This window comes from Eublepharis macularius, chromosome 6 (assembly GCF_028583425.1).
Source record: "Eublepharis macularius isolate TG4126 chromosome 6, MPM_Emac_v1.0, whole genome shotgun sequence".
Classification (NCBI taxonomy): Eukaryota; Metazoa; Chordata; class Lepidosauria; order Squamata; family Eublepharidae; genus Eublepharis; species Eublepharis macularius.
The window spans coordinates 672,767-694,777 of record NC_072795.1 but is presented as its reverse complement, the minus strand read 5'-3'; the positions used below and the strand labels follow the sequence as shown (position 1 = coordinate 694,777).

Here is a 22,011-nt window from a genome sequence, read left to right as displayed (position 1 = left end):
CTGGGCAGGAATTTGAACCCAGGGCCAAGTCTAGCAACTCACTTTCACAAATCCCTGGAGGTTCTTTCAGCAGCCATGGGACACCCACACACACACACTCGTTCCGCAAGTAAAATGCAAGCGTTCTTATTACTGACTTCTCCTTACTTTGTCGGCGAGACCACCTCGAAGCAGAAGCGCCTCTCTGTGTCCTCACAATGCTTAACTGTGCACAGCCGCAGATCCTCAACAACTACGGTGGGGTTATCCTAAATGAGAAAGGAGGAGTCCCGTTGCTGCTGCCTCCTCGTTTGCCCGTGCTTTACTGGCATGTCCTGCCCCCCCGCCCCCCACCGAGGCCCTTCCGAGTGGCCCGTGTCAGGAGGCCGAGGTGTGTTTTCAGTGCTTGCCCCAACAAGCACAGCGAAGCACAAGGTCTTCTGCCCTGGGCTGGTGCTGCGTGCGCACTGGGCTAAACCAGCCCTAGCAGGGGAGTGGTGGTGGGGAGCACACCTTTACTTTCCTGCCACTGTCTGCAGACATTGGGGCGCGCTTCCAACCCTTTCTTGCCACGCTGGAAAAACGGGATTACTTACCCGTTATTTAAGCGGCCACATGTGCCGTCCCAGCAACGGCAGCGGCACCTGTCAGAACGGCCATTCAGAAACTTCTGGGGCTCTGACTTAGGCGAAAAAACCTCCTCCCCTCAGAAGAGCAGCTTCCCCTGCACGAGCTCTGAGAGGACTCACGACTTCCCGCGCAGTTCCTTCCCAAAACGCAAGAGTACGCAGCAGCAGCAACTCCAAGGTGGGCGTCTCATGTGAATGCACAGATGACCCTGCTGTTACTTTTGTGGTCTCTGAGCATCACACCGATGGGCGTAGACTAGCAAATTGATCTCCCTGGAGGCGGGTGAAGGTGCTTCTGGGGAAGCCGGTGGGAAGAACAGCTTGTCCAAGTGAGGACCAGACAGCGAGGGCGTCAGGACAGAGGAACACAGACTGCTGTGCCCAGGGAGCCACTCTGTGGGAGTGGGAGAACACACAGGCAAGCTGGAGAGAGGCTGTCACAGCCCTTGCAGAATGACTCTCGGCCAGTTCCTAGCAAAGCCGGGGCGCCTGCAGAGCCCAATGAACGGCTCTCAGAGGAAACCAGATTCCCTTTCTTTCAGATGGGACAGCAGAAGAACAGGTGGGCGATGCGGTCCCGTGCTCAGGTGAAAAGGAAGGGCTGTTCTGATGTCCAGCGAATGCAGAGTGTGTTATGCCTCCAAGACAGAGAAGGAAAGAAGTTTGGTAAAACCGAGTCCTGTCTTTGGCAGAAATCAGAGATTGCCTTGGACAAGAAAGCAATGCGACGTGGACTGTGATCAAAGTACGCCCCTCTCGATGCCTCTCTCCCACGGACAGGAGACGGGGCTATGGAAGGGGCTTGCTGCTGATTCGCCCCGCCTGTTGCCATACGTTGTGGTGGTGTGGTCGGTACCACCGGCACTACTCCGCCACGCAGCCTGGGGGAAAGGGTGGGCTGAAGAGGACAGACAGAGCATTTTCCCCTGGGATGACCAGGGCTGGTTGATGGCTTCCATGTTGCAGTGGAAGCCCGAAACCTGGAGGGACGCGTCTGTCATGAGAGTCACATGAGGAGTAGGAGACGTGAATGGCATTCACTGGTCTGAGTTCCTTCAACAGGACCACCAAATAAAGGACTGCAGAACTCAAGGAGACAACAAGAGAAACAGCAGTGTGGCAGATCCACTCTTGATCAATAGTGTCACAGAAACCAGACCGGCAGAGGCCTCACGCACAGTGAGACGGTGGCTACCATCAGCTACCAAGAATGAATACCCTTGGGGCAGCGGAAACCCCAAAGAGCAGAAACAGACTATGTTGAAATTGAGTGGAGATGTGAAAATAGGGATCCTTGTGGTCGACAGATGCAAACCAACCGCCCTGTTGGAAGAGGAGCAAGAAGGAAGCAAGAGCGATCCGTAACTTCCCGGTGTCAATGCAAAAGCTGAAGCAGAGGTAGAAATGCGGCGGAGATCTCTGTCACTCATAGTGTCATGATCTGGCTGTGCCAGGAAGGCCTAGCAAGTTCTCAGAAGCCTGTTAGTGGTGGGAGTAGGCCTGCCTACAATTCCCAGGAGCCCCTGGGCCGTTTAGGTGCCCTTTGGGGGGCCAATCAGAACATAGGGGGCTGGTGCTATAGAAGTCTGGGAGGGAAAAAAGCCTGCGTTCTTCTTTCTCCCTGGGAGCAGCAGGCCAGAGGGGGTCTCAGCTAGGGGGGGAGGCCCTCATCTAGGTAGGGTGAGAAGGCAGGCCTGGCAGACAGAGGGGCAGGGAGTTCAGTCAGCGCTAGGACCTTTGGTTTATTGTGCTTTCATCCATCTATTGTTGCTAAGGCACCTTGCTTGCTTGCTTGCTATTAACTGACCTCCTTGTAAGTAAACCATTTTGGTTGTTGTTACTCTGCTGGGTCCTCACGCCTGTTTATTGGCCAAGCTGTGGAGGTCAGAAGGGTTGGGAGGGTACTCTGGGCCTTCCCAAGGGACCCTAAACCCCAGAGTGGTGGCAGCGTAAGGGGGCTCACCCCACCTGAGGCATGACACACAGGAACTAGGAAGTATTGAGAGTAGAAACCCAGGCCCCCATGGGAGTGAGATATGGGTGGCTGTGGTCCCTTTCGGTAGGAAAAAGTCTGTCTCCTGACTGTGAAAGCGGGGGGGGGGGGGTGAGGGGTGGTGGGATAGACTGGACACATGGGATGTGGGAAGAAAAGTGGATTCTATTGCTTATTCCAAACTTGCAACAGTCAAGACGCTGGTCAGATTTATGCCTCACAATGACCACCAAGATGGCTAACAAATTAAAACTTACATAATAAAATCGCATTTAAAAACCACTAAAACAGCAGTAGCAGGCAACACATTAAAACAATTACAACAAAAGCTAAAAACGTCTAAAGGTATAAAAATGACAAAACATGTCAAACAATGAAAACACTGGGCATGCAGGAGGGATCACTGAAGGAACGCCCAAAGAAGCAAGGAAGTCTTTACCCGCTGGTGGCAAACGGAAACAGGAGGGGACAGACGAATCTCCCTGGGGAGAGAGCTCTGGTTTTGGAGCCCTGGCCGAGAAGGCCTGCTGAGGACGGGGCAGATTTCGGTACCTGTTGAGTCTAATACAGAGTACACAAGGTTGCGGGGCTGGCAGTTCAGGAGGTGCCCTGTGCAGAAAAGAGGCACGAGGTTGAGGCATCTGTGAATAGTATCAGCCCCAGAGGCCATCAAATACCCGGCCTGATTCCCGACAGTAAGCAGGAAAGTCTGGACTGCCGGGTCAGTACCGATGATGACACCCCCCCCCCCTAGAAAGCTCCGCTTTAGCAGAGGGTCTCCTCCAAGAATCAGGTCTCTAGAATGAGGGTCTTGAGAGGGTCTCAATCAAGAACCGGAAAGTAAGAGGGCCCCTCAGTCCTGAAGGTATTGCAAGTGAAGGTGAGAAGGCAAGAAGAGGGACCCCAACCGCAAGAGCCTCCCTGTCGGGACTCAGAGCAAGAGGAAGGTCTTTGGGTCTGAGGAGGGGACCGTTTCGAATGGGGCCAGGGCTGAGGAGGCGAGTGGAGGGCCTCTGTACGGCTCGGGGAGCGCTCTCGCCCCAAGGGTTGGTGGCCCTGGAGCCGAAGACTGGATCCAAGTACAAGGGAGTCCTCTAGCTGACCTCTGTGGGGACAGAACTGGAACTAGTGATGAGGACTCCCAACAGCTACTCATGGAGCAGGACAAATTAAGAGGATCTGTTCTGACAGCTGCCTACCCACAAGCTATAGAACGCCAAGCTGTGACGCCGAGAGCGACCCCACCGTGTCTGGTGAGGAGGGTAAGCGTCGGCCTCTCAGAGGCAGACAGGCAGAGCATCTCCTCCAAAGCCAGGAGGGCTTTTCTCCAAAGTGGAGAGAGAGAGCGCTTCAAGCCCAGCTGCGGCAGCCCCACTCTGCAGAAAGCTGGTAGGATTCACCTTGTGCTCAACTCCACACCAAGAACCTCTGAACAGATTCTTCGAGTGCTGCAGGCAGCGCCTCAGAGAGGGGAAATGTACCTGTTTACACTATACTGAGTAACTACACGGAAATTTCTATATGTTGCTGAACAACAAAGGAACTACTAGCTGCTGCAACGGATGGAAGAAATGAGTTCCAGAGGAACACGCACCGTTTGAAGCTGAGCTTCTGAGGGGAGGTGGTTTTTGCACCTGAATTCCAGCTCTTGAAGTTCCTGAATCATTGGCTCTGCGCAGGTGCCAACTGTGCCACAGAGACCACGAAGCAGTAAAGGGGGGTGCGGGGGGGTGCTTAAGCCAGAGAGGGCCATGAAGACCCGCACTTGAATGGCACAAGCTCTGCAATCCACACGTGGTGGGCCCAGGGACCCGAGAAGTCTTGGCCACCTGTTTCACCACTCCTTCCGGGCTTTGCTTCAGTCAGACTGTTGTCTGTGCTTCTTTTGGAGGGGGGAGGAAATGTGACGAGCCAAGTCACAAGCCACAGAGCCAAGGCAACCAGAACCCCCTGCGCAAAACATGCTTAAGCTCCCCAAAGTAGATCTGCATTCATAGTCTGGGAACCTGGAGCCCCCGAAGCCTTCCCCAGTCACCTCTCCGCCCCATCCAGAGAATGCATGGGACTCACCTTAAATTTTTTCTGGTACACCAGTTGGTTATTCTGTATGGAGAACCAGCGCCTACACAAGTGAAGCAAGCGGAGATCATCATTCCCCTTGCAACGGGAAGAGCACGGCGGCGTCAAAAGCAACACGAGGAGGCGGGGCAGTTTTAAAAACAGAGAGCCTGTTGCTCATGAGGCTACGGGCTTAACGTACTGCAATGGAAGCTTTAAGCACAGATTAAAACTTGAGATTCTGAACGACGGGGTGGAGAGGGAGCCAGAGCCGGCTGCAGGAGAAACGGGACTGAGCACCAGGAGGCCAGTCTCTATCGGCCTCACTCTGCTGTATGAAAAATGGGGATAAGGCTGGCCTACTTCACAGGGCTGCCAGGTGCACCAAGCAAACAATTTGCAAATTTAAAATGCTGTAGAGGTTGGGAGTAAGAAGACCCTCTCTTCCTCTTCCAGGCACACCAAGGGAGGAAGGAGAGAGCATTTTAAAGAAGAAGACCCGCCCCTCCTCCCCAGCAAAGCACTTGCCTTTCAAGGGGAAACCACGATGGGATCCATTCTGGAAAAAAGTGGGCCCAACTTAAGTGAAATTAAGCATCAATGTGGACTGACTTCAAGCATGCTCCTTTTCCTGAAGCCATCTTGGCCCTTGTGCTTTGCTCTAAGAGGAACATTCTGCATGCTACGGACACAAACGTTGCCTCCAAGAACTGGATGCTGTGCTAAAGGCGATAAAGCCACCCCAGGGAAGCGCAGAGGCGTTTGGGTCCACTGCGGCATGTGGCAGAATCGGCTTTCCATGACTTGGTATTGAGAGCTGCATCATACTGCAGACGGCAGGACAGGAACTCCGTGACCTAAAAACGCACAGATGCCTGGCCAGAGCCCACCGTGAACCCAGCCCTGTCTGCTCTGGCTGGAAGCAGCCCTCCGAGTCCTCAGCTCTGCTACCTGAGATCGCAGGGACTGGACAGGGGGGTTTCTGCTCTGCACGCAAAGAAGCTGCCTGTGGCATGCATTAAGCCACCACAATAAGCTGCCATGTTCTGTGCGGCTTTGCTGAGACTCCTGCAACGTATTTACTCTTTGTGCTGCTTGTCAAAGAGCTGTCAGAGCCCGGGGCAATGACAGAACTAACCCTGCACTGCCAGGCCTAAGCAAGAGACTCCTCGGTTCCGGCCAGGATGCAGAAGCGCTGACCGAGAGGGGACCCCGGTCAGCCCAACACAGTCAGTGCCCTTCGCCCAGGAGCCTGCTCTTTGGGGGCGAGACGGCCGACGATTAGTGCCCCTCGTCAGTTCAAAGCAGCAGCTTCACTCCAGAAGTTAAACCTACACAAAACACACTTTACCAGCCCATGTTTACGCAGCCTGTTAAAGAGCACCCTGGGACTGGAAGGCATCAAGCAAGCAGCCAAGGAGGGTGCAGGTTTCTAAAGCCCACAAGAGGATGAGAAAGAGGGGGTGGGTCTTGAACTGCAGCACGGCAAGGAAGAGGGCAGCCACGGGGCCAGCCCTGGCCAGTGAACCCAAACGAGGTGGCCGAATTGTCCCAGCCCAGCACGTCCATTGCTGGCATCCCTGACTGCAGCTTGGACTTGCTGCTCTTCATCAGCGAGCTCTTCCTGCTCCTCTGGCAGAACCGGGCCCAACTTGGGACAGAAGAACATGCCCAGATTTCTGCCCAGAAAGCATCCACCCATCTGCTCACCGCGGTGACCGTCCCGCCCCTCCTTGGTGAGTGTGAGAAGCCCCCCCTCTTTGGGCTAACATGGATCTAGAGCTGTGGGGTGGGGTGGGGTGGGGTGGGGTGGGGTGGGGTGGGCCCACCCTGGGAAGCACCCCAAGGGGGAGGGGGCAGGGCTGCCGAGGGGGAAACCCCTCCAAACTCTGGCCAAGAGGAACCATCTGCTGAGAAACACGGGAACCGACTGAAAGGGCGGGCAGGAATGCGGCATCCTGCTGCAGACCCACACCTTCCCCACCCCCCACCCACAGAGACTCCCCATCATTCTGGCTGCTAGAAGCAGAGAGGGAGGTTCCTGCCTCCCTTTGGCTTGGCCCTGGGGCTCGGCTGCAGAGCACAGAGGCTGCCTGCCAGCACGGGGCTCCAGGGGTGAAGGAGGGCCAGAGAGACCAGAGTCCAAATCTACCCTCAAGTTCACTGCCTGACTTTGGGCCTGGCACCCAGCCCACCTCACAGGGCTGTTGTGAGGGTAACAAGAGGGAGGCCTGCATTTTCAGCACCGCATAACTGGCCAAAGACCCTGAAATGTGTTTCTGCTGACGTCGTGCTTTTTGGCCTGGTTCGCCTTTGCAGGGATGCCAGCGCTGAGCCTCATGAACCTCTGTGCTTTGCACAACATTTTTCTGACGCTCGCTCTTCTGTTGCACTTTTGGCCCGCGGCCTCCGGCACGCAGACAGCACCGGTCTCTCGGACAGGCAGAGCAAAGGGGCGGCCTGGAAAGCACGGGAGCTGCTTCCCACGCGGAGGCATGGGAGCTGCTGTCCCCAGCGGCCCTCTTCTGCTTGCAGCCGCAGTGAGAGGAGAGGCCTGAGCCCCAGCTGCCCCCCCCGGGGAACCACTGCCCCCCCTTGCCCCTTTGTCCACTCCGCTCGAGGAGCCAAAGCCAAGGCGCTCGGCACAGCCGCTGGACAAGCTCCGTTCAAAGGGGAGCAGCAAGACCAGCCGCGGACCAGAACACACCTGAAGCTGCCCCCGCCCGAGTCAGGCTCTTGTTCTGCCACGGGCTGGCAGCCCCACCTACTCCGCTCCGGAGACGCTGCTGGGACAGACCTGGGAGCTGCCCTCCTGCACGCCAAGCAGAGGCTCTCCACTGAGCCACGGCCCCTTCCCAGCCAGGCAGGCAGGCCCACTTTCAACTCAGTTATGGAGAATGGGAACACAGCCTGAAGTATGAGAAAAACCAAGTGCCCGGAAGGTTGACGCTTTGTGCATGGGGATCACTATGGACGCTTGAGAGAGGCTGAAGCAGGCGGAGCTCCAAGCCAGGCACCCACAACGCCCCGAGCCGGTTTCCAAACACACACACACACACACTCCGAAATGGCCACATTCCCTGGGCCGTAAACAAGGGCAACCCTCATGCGTATATGTGGAAGGTGGCTGCCTTCCCTCCCTCCCCCCACCCCCCTCCACGGGCGACCCTAAAGCCATCAAACCTGTTTCAGCCTTTGGGAAGGAGGCGCTGGGCAGCAGGGCCTTTTATCCAGGGCAAGTCACCAGAGCGGAAAGGGAGGGCTACATGCAAGGCGCGCATGCTTGGCCAAAGGACAGGGGGAGGAAGGGAAGGGATGCGAGAGGCTGGCTGGTACCTGATGCCATCGGGCCTTTTCCTGTCATGTGGAAAAAATGGGGCAGGGTTAAATGTAAGAGGGGAGGAGAAGATGAAATGAATGCACAGAAATCCCAAGCAAAATAACCACGGAAGAAGCATGACGGGGGAAGACAGTAGGGTCGAGGCAACAAAGGGAAAGCGCCCACTCCAGCTGGCCAGTCTACTTGGGTGCTCTCTCTGGGAGGCAACATTTTTTATTCCTTCTACATTAGACAAAGAAACCTCTGTCCCGTCTAAGGCAGAAAGGGATAAACAAGAGAGGCCCCTGAGACGTACAAGGCTGAAGTCATCCACGCACATATTCTCATTGAAGGTGCAGACGAGTCCCCAAAAGCTGAGCATCACCTCCAACCACCACAACTTCCATGGAAGGCAACGTGCACAATCCGCTGCGCATTGTCCTGGGGTGTGAAGTCATGTGACACACTTGCAAAGCAGCCCTCAGTATCAAAGGGGCCCAGCAGGTGGGCTTCCCCACCGCTGAGGACAACCTTCAAAGGCGGGGCCCAAGAGTCCAGAAACACGGGTACGTTCACAGCAGCTGGAATCTGCCATTTCATCGTTCCAATCACCATTCCCAGAGTCGGGCAGGCCTCTCACGTGTGGAACAGGAGCACCACTGGGGGCAGCACGCTGCCTGGAAATGGCTCAGGCACCAGGCGCAGAGAGCCCGAGAGAAAGGGGGAAGGCAGCAAGGACCAAACACGGCCCCACACCCGCCACCTGCCCCAGAACGCGTCCCGCTCAGAGGACATGCTGGGGGCAGCAGGTGCCAGGCGAGGCTGCCAGGGCTTTCCTTTCTGCAGGCGCCCATGACCGCGGCGTTGGGCAGACCCACCATCGGTGGCGTCCTGTTCTGGAGCTCCACCCCCTACCCCTGGCTGCTTGGACAGCCGGCTGGAGCACATCTTGCTGCTTCTCGTTCCTGGGTCAAGGGGGCCATGAACTGAAGTCAAGACCTCCAGAAGGGGCAAACTTAAGAGGCAGCTTTCGAAGGTGCGGCACCCGAGAGGTGACTGACAGCTGTCAGGAGAAGGCAACTCACTGTGGCAAGGGCTCTGGCAGACTCCAAGGGAGGCCCGGCCTCTGCAAACTCCACCCCTTCACCCCTTCAAGGGGTCCCATCTCCCCAGGGGGACATCTAGCTGACTATACCCATGACTTCCCTGGTCAGCAGCAAATGGTCACTGAACAGCCCGCAGAAAGGAGGGGCTCTGCCATGGCAGAGGAATGCTGCGCAGCAGCCTCGGGACTCACGGAATCAGAGCTGGCGGGGACCCCAGGGGCCATCTAGACTGTTTCCCGCCCCCCTGCCCCCCCCGCACTCCTGCCCTGGGCTTGCAGACACACCTGGGGGCAGCAGGGGAGAGGTGGCAGGGAACATTTCACACAAGCGCCGGCCAGAGCCCAGGCACAGGAGGAGAGGGCCGAGGGGAGCACGCGGTACCTGTTCCAGGTCTTGAAGGCGTTGCTGGCTCGCTTGAAAAGGTATCCTTCCATGACGATGCCACTGGCCGCGTCGACGTTGCACTCGAGCTTCGTCTCGTCCCTGGAGAAATCCTAGTGGGAAAACGAGAGCTCGACTTCCACCGGGTGGAACAAAGCCAAGCAGGTGCCTGGAAAAGCCTCTGCAGAGCTGCGCCCGGCCCAGCCAGCACTGCGGGTGCCAGACTGTGAGCAAGGGAGATGCCCGGCCCAGGCCCAGGCCCAGGCGCTCGCCGGTCCCCGCCCTGTTCCCCCTCCCCGCGGGAGCCGCTGCCACAGGGCGGGCGGGCGGGCAGCTGCAGGGGCGGGGAAGGAGTTCCTGGCTGAGTGTGATGAGGAATCCGCAAGGAGCAAACACCCCCCCCCACCTGCCCCAGGATGCGTCCCACTCCGAGGACAGGCTGGGGGCAGTTACGGAACAGTAAACCCAGGGAGGTGCGCCTGCCCCCCACCCCTCACTGCGGATCTTCAGGAGGCTGCTGAAGACATTTTTATTTATTTATTTATTTATTTATTTATTGGCAGCCCTAAACTACGTTTTTAAAGTTTGTTTTATTCACTTTATGACTGATAGATCGAGAGGGGGTTGCCACGTTAGCCTGTCTGTGTCTGTAGAAAAGAGCAAGAGTCCAGTAGCACCTATAAGGCTAGCAACATTTTGTGGTAGGGTGTGGGCTTTCGTGAGCCGCAGCTCCCTTCTTCAGATATCTTTTCTTTCACTTTATGACTGTTGTTTTATTTATACTGCGAGCTGCTTGAATTCCTACAAGGTAGAAAGGTGGCTAATAAATGTTTTAAATAAAATAAATACATAAAGAACCCCCAAAACAGATTCTTGGGCCGAGCTGGCATCAAAGCATTATACCTGGGGCCAAAGGAGCCGGTGGTCTGTCGGGCCCCCCGCCGACTACCAAGCCGGGGTGAATGCTTCTCTGCGTGTGGGGAGGTCTAAGCCACACACACACACAGCAAACTCATACAAGACCACTCAAGTCACACCATGAGAGTTTCTCCCATGTGCCCCGAGGAATTGCCCCCCCACAACGGCAGCAAGTCTTATACATACATGTGCACGCACGCAGACGCACACACGCACACACATTTTTACTCCTATCCAGCTCTTCTCCCTGACCAGGGACCCAAAGTGGCTTTTCACATCTCCCCCGCCCTCCACTCCAGCCTCTCCACCACCATCTTGCGAGGGTAAGCGAGCGATTGTGTCGGGTCACCATGGGTGAGCGAGGGCTCTGAAGCCGGTTGCCCCGGCCTTATTCTGGCCCTCTAACAGCTACGCCACACTAGCTTGACTTGCCCTTCTCCTCCACAGCGGTGCAAGGCCAGCTTCGGAACCGGCTTCTCTCTCCCACTTTGTTGAGAGCTGCAGCTGGGGAAACCTCAGAGCCCCCCGGCTCCAGTCAGAAACAAAGGGGGGCACTCCCAGCCCCTGCAACAACCCCTGGCCCAAGGCTCACTCCGAACAACTTGCTTTCCACTGCAGGGTCTGCGTTCCATTTAAGATGCAGGTCCAGGTCTGGACTCGGACATCAGCTTCCGCTCGAGGAGAGGCAGTGTGGGAAGCCGACACGACTCGGAGAGAGCTGTGGCCAGACGCAAGGCTGCTGCCTGTGCCCGGTTCAGGCCCTTGAATCACTCTGTGTCGTCTCTGGGGCCTCAGGCAGAGGGAGGTCTGGCAACACTCAGCGTGCAAAGCAGATGCACCACCCCCGAGCCACAGCCGCGCATGGCAGAGGAACGTCTATGCCTCATCTCCCCGCTTCAGGACCCAGACGGCAATCCACTCAGCCCCTCTAGAAGTGGAGGAAGGTTGATGCCCAGCCCCTTTTTTCCTCCTTGTGCCAGCAGCCAGGCACAGAAAACCACATTTTCAGCCCACCATTAGGGTAGCAAAGCAGTCTGTGATGTGGCAGAGAGGCTGCTGCCTGAGGGGAGAAAGCCACAGCCCCCCCCCCCGCCCCCCCAGGCAGGCAGAGCTCCGGGCAGGGCTCTCAAGATGGAGGATCCAGGATTCTGCGCCTCCCAATGGGCACAGGCAGCGCCCTCCATATGACTGGGCCTCGGAGATGCAAAGCGCAGGGCAGCTGGCACTTGGACTCCCGGCCGGTACCTTCTGCTGAATAGTGGAGTGTTTTTGCTCCATTTCCCTCTTCTCCCTTGCAGCATCTACTGCCAGCTGGTCCAGCTGTAAAAAAGGAAGAGGAAAAAATGCCACTTCAGGAAAAGAACTGCCGCCTGGAGCCACAGGACGGCTTAGGGGGGCTGTCCCCAGGGATTCACCTTGACAGCCACCCCCCCTGCCTGCATGCCACTACTGCCGCCTCAAGGTGCTTTCCGGCTACGGCTGGGCAAGAGGCCTGTCCTGCTTCCTGCCTCTCCTCCGAGGAGCTGGCTTCCAAGAATAGCCCGTGGGGCCAGGGACACGCGGCTGGCGCATCACACTGAAGAAAAGGATGACTCATGCCCAAGCAGCAGCCCGAGCGCCGGCCAGCAAGGCCTCCTTGCCTCCCTCCTTCCAGCTGCCAGAGCCCTGAGCCAGAAGCTGGAACGTGACCCGACCCTCTTGGCAGAAGCGGGCCGGAGGGCGAAGCTCCGGTGGGTCAGCAGCACAGAAGGCAAGATCAGCACTCAGGCCTTTTGCCTTCGCACTGCAGGGTAAAATGAGGCAGGAGGGAGACCGCTCATCTCTTAAAAGACACACATCAGAGGGCGTTCCACCCTTTCCAGTCCCCGGCACTAGCCCTTTCAGGGCACAGGGGCCTGCGCAGCTGTAACCAAGCCTCAGGAAGGCTGTGAAGAGTGGACCCCAGAGCTCCCCGACTCCAGAGTGCTTCAGATTGCCTTAACAAGCAGAAGTGGGGCAGGAAATCCTTTCCTGGGAGAGGGAAGGCAGCAGCACTGATGCTCCGAGGTGGCCGCCTGCACTGCCAACATCCGCTCCTGCTACCCAGCGCAACCCACACACCCCGACTCCCAAGGAAGAAAGGCTCACTTCTGCCCGGGAAGACTGGCGCCCCTCTCCCGGGGGACACTGTCCGCAGGCAGTTCCTTGCAGCCTCAGGGAAACGCAGGGTGCCAGTCCCCACAAATCCCTGTACGCAGTGCATGATCAGAAACATTCTGTGTGTTTTCAAGCAAGAGAGGGGGCAGAAGCCCAGTCTCCCGCTGAAAGGCTCTCGGAGTGCAGGTGCTGGAGAGACCCAGCAGGGACCGAGCAGAGTTCTGACTTCGGCAGCTCTATCTGATTCAAACCGATGACTTCTCCACTGAGACTCGGTCTTCTCCCCAGGGCCACATTCTCAGGCTTTGGCCCCAACATGTAAATCACAACAGTCTCTGTCAAATTACCAGCGGCTCTGCTAGCTCTTCCGGTCCACGGCATTTCTTACCTGAGCTCCCAGGTCTTTCATGTAGGGTTGAAGTTCACTAAAAAGGTCATAACCTTGATGAAAGAAGGCCAGGTGGGCGTACATGAAGGACAACATCTAAGCAGACAGGCAGGCAGATTTTAGAGGCAACGGCCAACATCAAGTGCACATCATATAAATATTCATTAAAATATTGTGGCTCAAGGCATCTTACAATTTCCAATTAAAACTATGCAAAACCCCTTAACTCCTGCCACCCCTCCCCAACAAATCTGAAGCTCAAACCCCAGTTAAAAGCCCTCGTTCCGGGAACTCATTTTTGTTCCATATTGACCTCTCTTCATTTGTGGCCAAGGCATTTGTGGCTCCATCGCTCAGCACATTTCTCTGGCGCTGCACTAGATACTCTAGAGGTCCTTGGAACACACTGGCTATGTGCAAACGGAAGCGCTGAACATCAGAAGCCGCGCACTGTACACGGAGGATGGCTGCAGAGGAGCGCTCGCAGAACCACGGCACAGGATCCTAACCCTAGCTAATGGAAAGGCCTTATGGGGAAGGACAGTGCCCCTCTCAGCTCTGCATGGAGCCCCTTCCGCAAGGCAGGAGCCACTACTGAAAAAAGCAGGACTTGGGGGTCAGGACAGCCACTGCCCAGGGGCCCGATTCTGCTGGTGGTACCACTGCTGGACCAGCACACTGCCCCAGCTCCAGGGCATGGACAGGCGAGGGCTTGCATCGGACCTCACTGGGCTTCGGTGGCCTCCTGAAGCCACAAGAACCACCAAAGCTAAGAGGATATCAGGTGCCCCCCCCCCCCCGTCAGCAGCAAGTTTAAATCCTGTGCCAGGCTAGCCCTGACGAAGCACCTTTGTGAGCCGGAAGGCATTTCAGTGGCAGCGTGAGGCACACGGGCATAGAGACCACAAACGCACAAGCTCTAAGAAACCAATGCCAGAGATGCTATGCAGCCCAATGAACCCCAAGCCCGTTCAAGGGCGGGCAGGCAGGCAGGCAGGCAGGCAATCCACCTCCGAACCCCAACCTCTCCCAGCCTCTCCGAGAGCTAAGCTACATGAGAAGCCCGACTCGTGTTGGATGCCTGCAAGTTTACCTGGGAAGTGTAGTCAGGCCAGCAGCAGGGCCAGAAGGACAGGAAAGAGTTTAGTTTTAGTTTAGTTTATTTGGTGTTTAACCCGCCCTCCCCGCAAGCAGGTTCAGGATGGGGTACAACAGTCATAAAATACAATTACATAGCAAATTTTACAGTAAAATTCAGCAATTAAAATCATATATACATGAAAACCTCGGATGGTCGGCTACACATTCCTGCCCCCAGCAGACAAAGAGGAGGGAGACAGGCAGACGAGCTGTACTCGAATACTGGAGACCGGTGTGCGGCTCGATGACGACCCTGACGCTGGCCTCAACCGTATGCCTGGCGGAACATCTCCGTCTTGCAGGCCCACCAGGCTGGGGCCAGGACCGAAAAGGCCCTGGCCCTGGTCGAGGCCAAATGAGCCTCCCTAGGGCCAGGGATCGCCAGTAAGTTCTTACCCACTGAATGAAGCATGAGGGGGGCCTGAAGAGAGCCACGCCCGAAGCCGACAGGCGGCTAGCAGGGGCAGAAGGAGCTGCTGAGGCTGCCAGGCTCAACCATTCCTTTTCACAGAGAGGGGAAGGAGTCTCCTCTCCCTCTCTGTGAGAAGGGATGGTTGAGTCTGGTGGCAGCGGCGGCGGCAGCAGCAGTGAGGGCGGTGGCAGCCTCGGCAGCCTCTTCTGCCCCTGCTAGCCGCCTGGCAGCTCCGGGGGCCCCTCACGGACTCTTTCCCTCCCGCCCTTCTGGCCCTGCTGCCGATGCTGGCCTGGCTACACTTGTGGGAACCCAACGCGTGTCGGGCATCTCGGGCAGTTCACCTCCAAGTTCCACAGGGCCGCATTTAATAACGAATTCCAACTCAGTGCCTTCTTTAGGAAAAAAAACTGCGCATAGAAACTTACTGATTTTAGGATCTCAGATCTCCTCTTTGATTGAAGAACATTGATCTAAGAAAAACAAATGTTTGATTCATTGGGCCTGCAGTGGATCGAGCAGTTTCCATGGCTGTGGTCCACGGAAAGCAACAGGGACTGCCAGGGGGACCAGCTCCGAGGGACGGGCAGGCCGGCCAGGCTAAAGCCAAAGCCTGTATGGGACGGCACAGACACAGAGCCGGACTTCCGGGCAGTCACAGGCTTTGCCTGCAACAACCACGTGCCCAGACAACTGGCCAAAGCCACTGGACTAGCCAGTCTTCGGAGGCAGCCTCCCGCATTCATCTGCATGCTAACTGCCCCCCCCCCCAAGAGAGAGTTAAAAACTCTACTGTTTTTCCAGTACCTGCTAAGGCCACCCCCCTTAATGGGGGGGGGGTGCAGAATTTTTGGGAGGCACCTTTAGGACGCGTTTCCTTTTACAAGGCTTCACCATGAGCAGAAGTCAATACGGGGGGCGGGGGGCACAAAAACACAAATCCAAACAGTCCACAGAAAAAAGGGGGAAGACAAAATGAATTCCTTGAAATGAACAGAGCGCCTGGGTGCACGCTGGCCGGCTGACAGAACCCCTGAAGTCCACTGCTTCACAAGGAAAGGGCAGGCCGAGCCCACGTTCACCTAACCCACCATCCTGCCTGTCAGGGCAATACTGAACCAGAGGAACAGGATTCAAAAAATCCAAAGCTGCGTCCAGCAAGGCCCCCCAAGAAGCCAGCTCTTGGGTGCAGAAGCAAAACTGGGTATCTTAGGCAGTCTCTGGGTGCCTTGACTCACTCCCTCACTCCCATGGGAGAGAGAGGAGGACAGCAAAGGCCAAGACCCGAGGCGAATGCTCAGGCCGACCTCTCCGTTCCTGCTTCGCTTGGCCTCTTCAGATCCACACCCTCTTTGCTAACACCTTCCTCTAAATTGTCCTCTAGGCAGGAAAGAGCTGGGCTCTAAGCGTCTTCCTAGAGGCCCCTACCCGATTGCTCTGCGAGGTTCCTCAGTGCTGCCTCCCCTCCCCAGCCCTGACCCAAGATCACAGCCTGAAAACCTCCCCACCGAGCCCCTGATATGCAAACAACAATTTCCCAAAGGCCGCTTTCACTCAAGAGCCTCCGCCTCACCTGAAGAACGTAGTCCAGGGCAATGTGGCGGAAGCATTTCCGAGTTGCGGTCAGGATATGGGTGGCTTCCTCGACTTCGTGCAGCTTGTTCCTCGGCACCTGTGCATTCTTGGCCAGCGCATTCTCTTTCTCTTCACTGACTTTCTCAAACTGTTTCTTGGCTTCTTTAAATTTTCTAATATCCCTGGAACACAAAGGAAGAGGCAGGCACACTTGGCAACACGGCAACACTTCTAAAGCGCAGCAAAGAGGAATGCGTTTCTCGTTGGGTCCTGTCCAACACCGGGGCGGGTGGGGGGAGGCAGTAAAGGGTAGTCACAGACACAAGCAACTGCTTTCCATTGCAAGTGGAAGGCACTCCAACCCAGAGCTGAAATCGTTAAATTTGCACACATGCTGGAGATACTGGTTCTATCCAAGTATGTATCTGCTCATTCAATTCATTTACCACTAGCACCATCCCATTATCCTCTGTTTCCAAGACAACTTTCAACAATCAAATAAAAGCCAAGGGAAGCTAAAACACCATTTCAAAAAATGTGCCCTGAAAGTGTGGATACTAAACCCAAGAACAGCACGACAGCAACTGCAATAAAAATCTAATTCAATCTTATTCAATAAAACCAGCGTACAACATGGCAGCGTCTCTCCAAGGCCACAAGGGATTGGGGGCAGTGGCAGAAAAAGGTCCACAGATAAAAAATAAACTCGGTCAGCTGAGAAAAAAGCAGCCACAAGAGAACACAGCTGGGCCTTGGATGACAAATGAATAAAGAGAGGGCAAAACCATGCCAGAGCCTCTACTCTCAGGAAGAGAGCCTGAAGGACTGAGGCCGTTCTGGGCACCCCGTCTCATGAAGGACACTGCAGCGCTGGAAAAAGTACAAAGAGGACAACTAAGACGATCAAGGGGGTGGAGCATTTTCCCTGTGAGGAAAGGCTGAATAGTCCGGGACTTTTCAGTTTAGAAAAGAGACATCTAAGGCGGGGTGTGACAGAGGTCTACAAAATTATGCACAGGAGAGAGAGGGTGGACAGAGGGAACTTTTTCTCCCTCTCCCATAATACTAGACCTTGAGGGCTTCCAATGAAGCTGATGGGAAGGAAATGCAGGACAGACAAAAGGAAAAGTGGAATTTGCTGCCAGAGTACGCAGCCTCAAGTAGGGGAGGTACTGGCAGGACACGAGGGGAAACTTCTTCATGTTAAGAGTAATCCAGCAGGGGAATCGGCTGTCTAGGGATGGGGTGGGTTCCCCCTCACTGGCGGTCTTCAAAGAGCTGGGCCAATCCTTGTCAGGGATGCTTCAGGCTGTTCCTGCCCTGGGCTGGGGGGCTGGGCTAGATGGTCTCTAAGGCAACTTCCGACTCCAGGATTCCATGATTCTAATCTAACTGGATGTCATCAGAGTACAGATTACTACGGCAAGGTCCTACCTCTTAAGGATGACCGTCAGCTGGCAAAAACCCACCAACCCTGATGGAAGAGACCTGCACCTCCACCTGAAAACTCCAATCCGACAATTTATGCATTTTTATTTTATTTACATTATTTATAGTCCGCCTTTCTCACCGAGACTCCAAATGGATTACACAGTGCGAATCAGTACACTCAGTTTCAAAGACATTTCAGTAAGCAATGTAATAGGGCGCATAAATACAAATCTGCAAAGATCTAAACCAGCAGGACTCCAATACTGAGCTGAAGAAATGCCGAAACGGAGCATAAGCCACTCTAGGACTGACCTGTCCAGCAACGCAGAAACGACCCCGTAGGATCATACTCACAGCAGGAGTCTGTACACAGTAGTCAGTTCTATAGTCCCTATTCCTTCACTGGTGCCTCTCTCTTTGAGACCCGCTCCTTCCAGTACAGCTCTCCTATCTGAGTAAAAGACCCTCCTGAATAATTCATAGATCCAGAGGAGCTAGCCGTGTTAGTTTGTAGTTGCAAAATAGTAAAGAGTCCAGTAGCACCTTTAAGGCTAACCAATTTTATTGTAGCGTAAGCTTTCGAGAACCACAGCTCTCTTCGTCAGATGCATGGAGGGTATGAAGAAACTGCCCAGAGGTATATAGATGGTGAGGGGAGGGGGTTAGGCTTACCACCTATGTATCTCTGGCCAGTTTCTTCATACCCTCCATGCATCTGACGAAGAGAGCTGTGGTTCTCGAAAGCTTGTGCTACAATAAAGTTGGTTAGTCTTAAAGGCGCTACTGGACTCTTTACAACTGAATAATCCAGTCTGGCTATCAAAACATAAGGGGAAAACAAATCCCCAGGCTGCCTGCTGAACCCCAGCGGAGGAGCGCAGTGCCATGCAAGACCGGTTAAGACCTCCGTTCTGGGCTGCCCTGACTGGCAGGCGACGGCCCCTCCGCCTCATCTGGACTGAGCTCCGGTTTGTGGGCCTCGCCCTGCCATCTCGGTTGAGACTTCCACGGCACTTTCTGCTGCGGCCAAACTATTTTCTGTGCCTTCCTTGGTGCAGAGGTGGAGGGATTACCTCCTCCAGGAGGAACCAAGCAAGACCCGCTCGGCCATTACGGTTCTGCTTGGGCGGACTGAGGTTCACACTCTGTGGTGCTCCTCTAACTCTGAGGTATTAACTGTGCAAGATTCTTTCCCAGATTTCCTTTCCTTTTTATCCCTCTGAACCACCTTCTCTCTCGTCTCAACGGGCCAGCTCCAACAAAGGTCCTCTTGAGGGCACCATGCAGATGGCGTCAGCCACTGGAAAAGGGAACTCCCTTTCTGCTTGCGTCAGCCTCAGCCACGATCCATTAAGCAACTGCCCAGCCGCTGGGGCTGTGTGGTTTTCAGGGGAAGCAGGAAGGCAGAAGTACAACAGGCATTTCTCTGATAAGCAACTCTGTGGTTGTGCACTTCATGCTCTATTCAGCAAAATCTCTGTTAAAATAAAAGTGAACTTACTCTTTAACAAATGTTTGAAGCTGTGCTTTGATTGATCTTTGTGTTTGGTCAAACAGGATCTGAAATGGGAAAAGCGCTTGTTGAAACCGAGATCCAAGGAAGGAGAGAGACTGTGTTGAACATCATACAGCGCCCCCCTCCCCCCCCCCCCGGTTGGCCTTTACGTTCTTCCTGGCCCACACTCCGCAGCCACACCCTGCCTCTTCGGCCTTTGCCCCACAGTGGAACAGTGGCCAAGAAGGCCCCAGGCAAGGACCCTCCACAGGGCTCCGAGGGGGGGAGGGAGACAAGCCCTGGACAGCCAGCCCCACGGTGGAAGAGGCGGCCCCAAGGGGAGCAGCCCCCAAAACAGGAGCTGGAGCCCTGCAGGTCAGAACAGCAAAAGGCAACTGGTGGAATCTGATAGACTTGTCAGTCACGTTCTCCAAAAGACGTGCACGTTCAAGGTAACTTACAATAGGATCAAAATAGTTCAAAATAACTAAATTAGCCACTTAAAGCCGTAAAACAAAACAGTGGCACAAAGCCACAACAGAACAACCAGCAAGGGCAGCCAGTAAAGCCAGCCCAGCGGCGGCAGAGGCAGCACAAGGCATGAGGAGTGGCCGGAGGAGCAGAGCGCCCGGGCAAGCCAAGAGGGTTTTGCGGCATTCTGCAGAAAACGCCCTGAGGGAGACGGGCTCTCTCCTCGCCAGCCCTGACTTCAACAGGAGGACCTCAGGCACCAAGCTCACTGGGAGAAGCGGGCCCACCTGGAACGCCCTCGGAAACTTTATCCAGTGGAGACCCTTGAGTACACGGGAAACAGCCTCGCCATCGTGGCGGCCCCTGTCAGCAGCAGCGCCACGACCGGCCACGCACGGCCAGACATCACCACAGGGGTGGGGGGTGGGGGGTGGGGGGACCTGTCACAAGATCATCCCTCCCTGGGAAGAGGTGCAAGGGACGATGTGAGCCAGGACAAAGCGGAGGAGGGAAGAGCAACGCTGGTCGCCCTGAGCTCTCTGGAGGAAGGGAAGGCAGGAGGGAAACGGAAGCCAAACGGAAGCTGGCCAGAGGTGCTCCGAGAGGCGGCTCGGACACCCACCAGCCAAGAACAGATCTGCCACCCCAAGGGGGGAACCTGATGGTCGTGGAGCAGCACGGCTCCATCCAGCGCAGGCTGGGATTCTGGACTCAGCCCCAATTTATTAGCCTCATCCTCCACCCTCCATGACAGCAAAATCACCACAGATCCACTCGAAAAGAGCAAGAGTTCAGGAGCACCTACAAGACCAACAAAATTTGTGGCAGGGTAGGCGCTTTTGTGAGTCACAGCTCACTTCTTCAGATACAAATCCACTGTCAAACTGTGGCAGCAGCAGCGCCTCACACACCACCCACGACACCTCGATCACAGCCTGCGCGGCACATCCAAGACTCGGGACCCCTCGTCTCCATATTCCGCTCTCCCTCCAAAGAAGCCCGGGCGGGGCACACCGAGGGCACCGCTCGGGCCTCTCAACAAGCAAGCGTGTTTAGGCTGAGGAAAGACCCACTCAGAGATAGGCGGGCTGAAAACATTCAGAGCAGATACTTATTTTCTCCACAAAGGCCTAGAAAAACTGAAAATTATGGGGGAGCTAAAAAGAACTCCAAAGAATTATTTTCTCCTATGGAATATTTCAAGACAAAATTTCCTGACTCAAAATGTGTAGCATGAAGATTTTAATGTAATACAATCTACAATATTAGAAAATGTTAATTCCCATGCATACTATAGACACATACAGTATCTTTTCAAGGATCCAAAGGAGTTAGCCATGTTAGTCTGTAGTTGCAAAATAGTAAAGAGTCCAGGAGCACCTTTAAGACTAACCAACTTTATTGTAGCATGAGCTTTCGAGAACCACAGCTCTCTTCGTCAGATGCATCTGACGAAGAGAGCTGTGGCTCTCGAAAGCTCATGCTACAATAAAGTTGGTTAGTCTTAAAGGTGCTCCTGGACTCTTTACATTTTTCAAGGTTAGGCTTTTTGTGTAAATGTGACTAATTCTGTCCAAAATTAATATGACATTTCCACCACTGACAATAACACGCTAGAACGTAATGTTTTCAATACTACAACTTTTAACTCTATTTATGAAAGACAGTCTGGTGTGGTGGTTAGAGTGACGGGCTAGGTGCCGCACGGCCCAGGTTCAGATCCCCACTCCGCCCTGGAAGCCTGACCTTGGGCCAGTCACCGGCTCTTATCTATCCTACCTCACAGGGCTGTTGTGAGGAAAAATGAAGGTGAGGAGGAGGACGTAAGCCACTTTGGGCCCCCGCTGGGAGGAAAGGTGGGGTATAGACAAAGTTAAATAAATAAAATAAATCCAAATAGTCCACAAGTCCCGCTGTGACATTATTGCAGCTGTCCAAATAGTACACTCTCTGGGGTTCACTGCAAAGTATGTTTTCTGTTCTCAACCTTTATTATGACACATGCGCTCGGGACGCAGGGAAGACAAGAGTTTGCAGCTCTGCCTGCCCTCAAGTATGGGGGGTATACTTGTGACCTCAGATTGTAGAAAACAATGGCATTTATACTTTAAAACGGCATAAATATGACCAGTTTTATACGCTAAGCCACACATTTTATGGGTTGGATCCAGAGATGTGAGGATCACAGGTCCTCCCTGCTTTCCAACCCTGGCAGAGCCCCGTCAGGCAACCCGGCCTGGTCCCGGGGGGGGGGGCAGGGGGGGGAGAACCCCCTTCTCCCTCCTCCCCTGGCGGCGCGCCTTATGCCTTCCGAGTGCCGCCCAAGACAAGCTGCGCATTTCGCTGGGCTCCCCAAAGTGGCCAATTCGGCCCGCCTGGCCCGAGGCCTGCGTTGGAAGGGCAGAGCCCAGAGGCGACATGCCGCCGGGGCGGCAGGGAAGGGGACATCCCTCCTCCCGCCATTTTTCCCCGAGGCCTTTTAATTTGGACGAACGCTGAAAAGAAACTGCCATGAAATATTTTCCCTCTTAGAATAAATAAAATTCTTCTTCAGGCAAAGTTTTTCACATTAAAAACATA

At 55.0% G+C, this 22,011-nt stretch overlaps 1 protein-coding gene across 3 annotated transcripts in view; it reads right to left on the bottom strand.

Moving 5' to 3' along the window:
• Positions 1–22,011, bottom strand: part of ACAP2 (ArfGAP with coiled-coil, ankyrin repeat and PH domains 2) — a 63,980-nt gene that overhangs the window by 17,234 nt on the left and 24,735 nt on the right. For 2 of the 3 annotated variants that reach the window (XM_054982183.1, XM_054982184.1), the window contains exons 5-13: positions 18,967–19,025; positions 16,033–16,216; positions 14,888–14,932; positions 12,908–13,003; positions 11,629–11,703; positions 9,466–9,578; positions 7,996–8,016; positions 4,672–4,723; positions 148–248 (exon numbers count right to left, since the gene is read on the bottom strand). In XM_054982183.1, coding sequence (XP_054838158.1) covers positions 148–248; positions 4,672–4,723; positions 7,996–8,016; positions 9,466–9,578; positions 11,629–11,703; positions 12,908–13,003; positions 14,888–14,932; positions 16,033–16,216; positions 18,967–19,025 — 746 coding nt within the window. The remainder of the gene's footprint in view (positions 1–147; positions 249–4,671; positions 4,724–7,995; positions 8,017–9,465; positions 9,579–11,628; positions 11,704–12,907; positions 13,004–14,887; positions 14,933–16,032; positions 16,217–18,966; positions 19,026–22,011) is intronic. The other variant, XM_054982185.1, reaches the window with a different exon arrangement.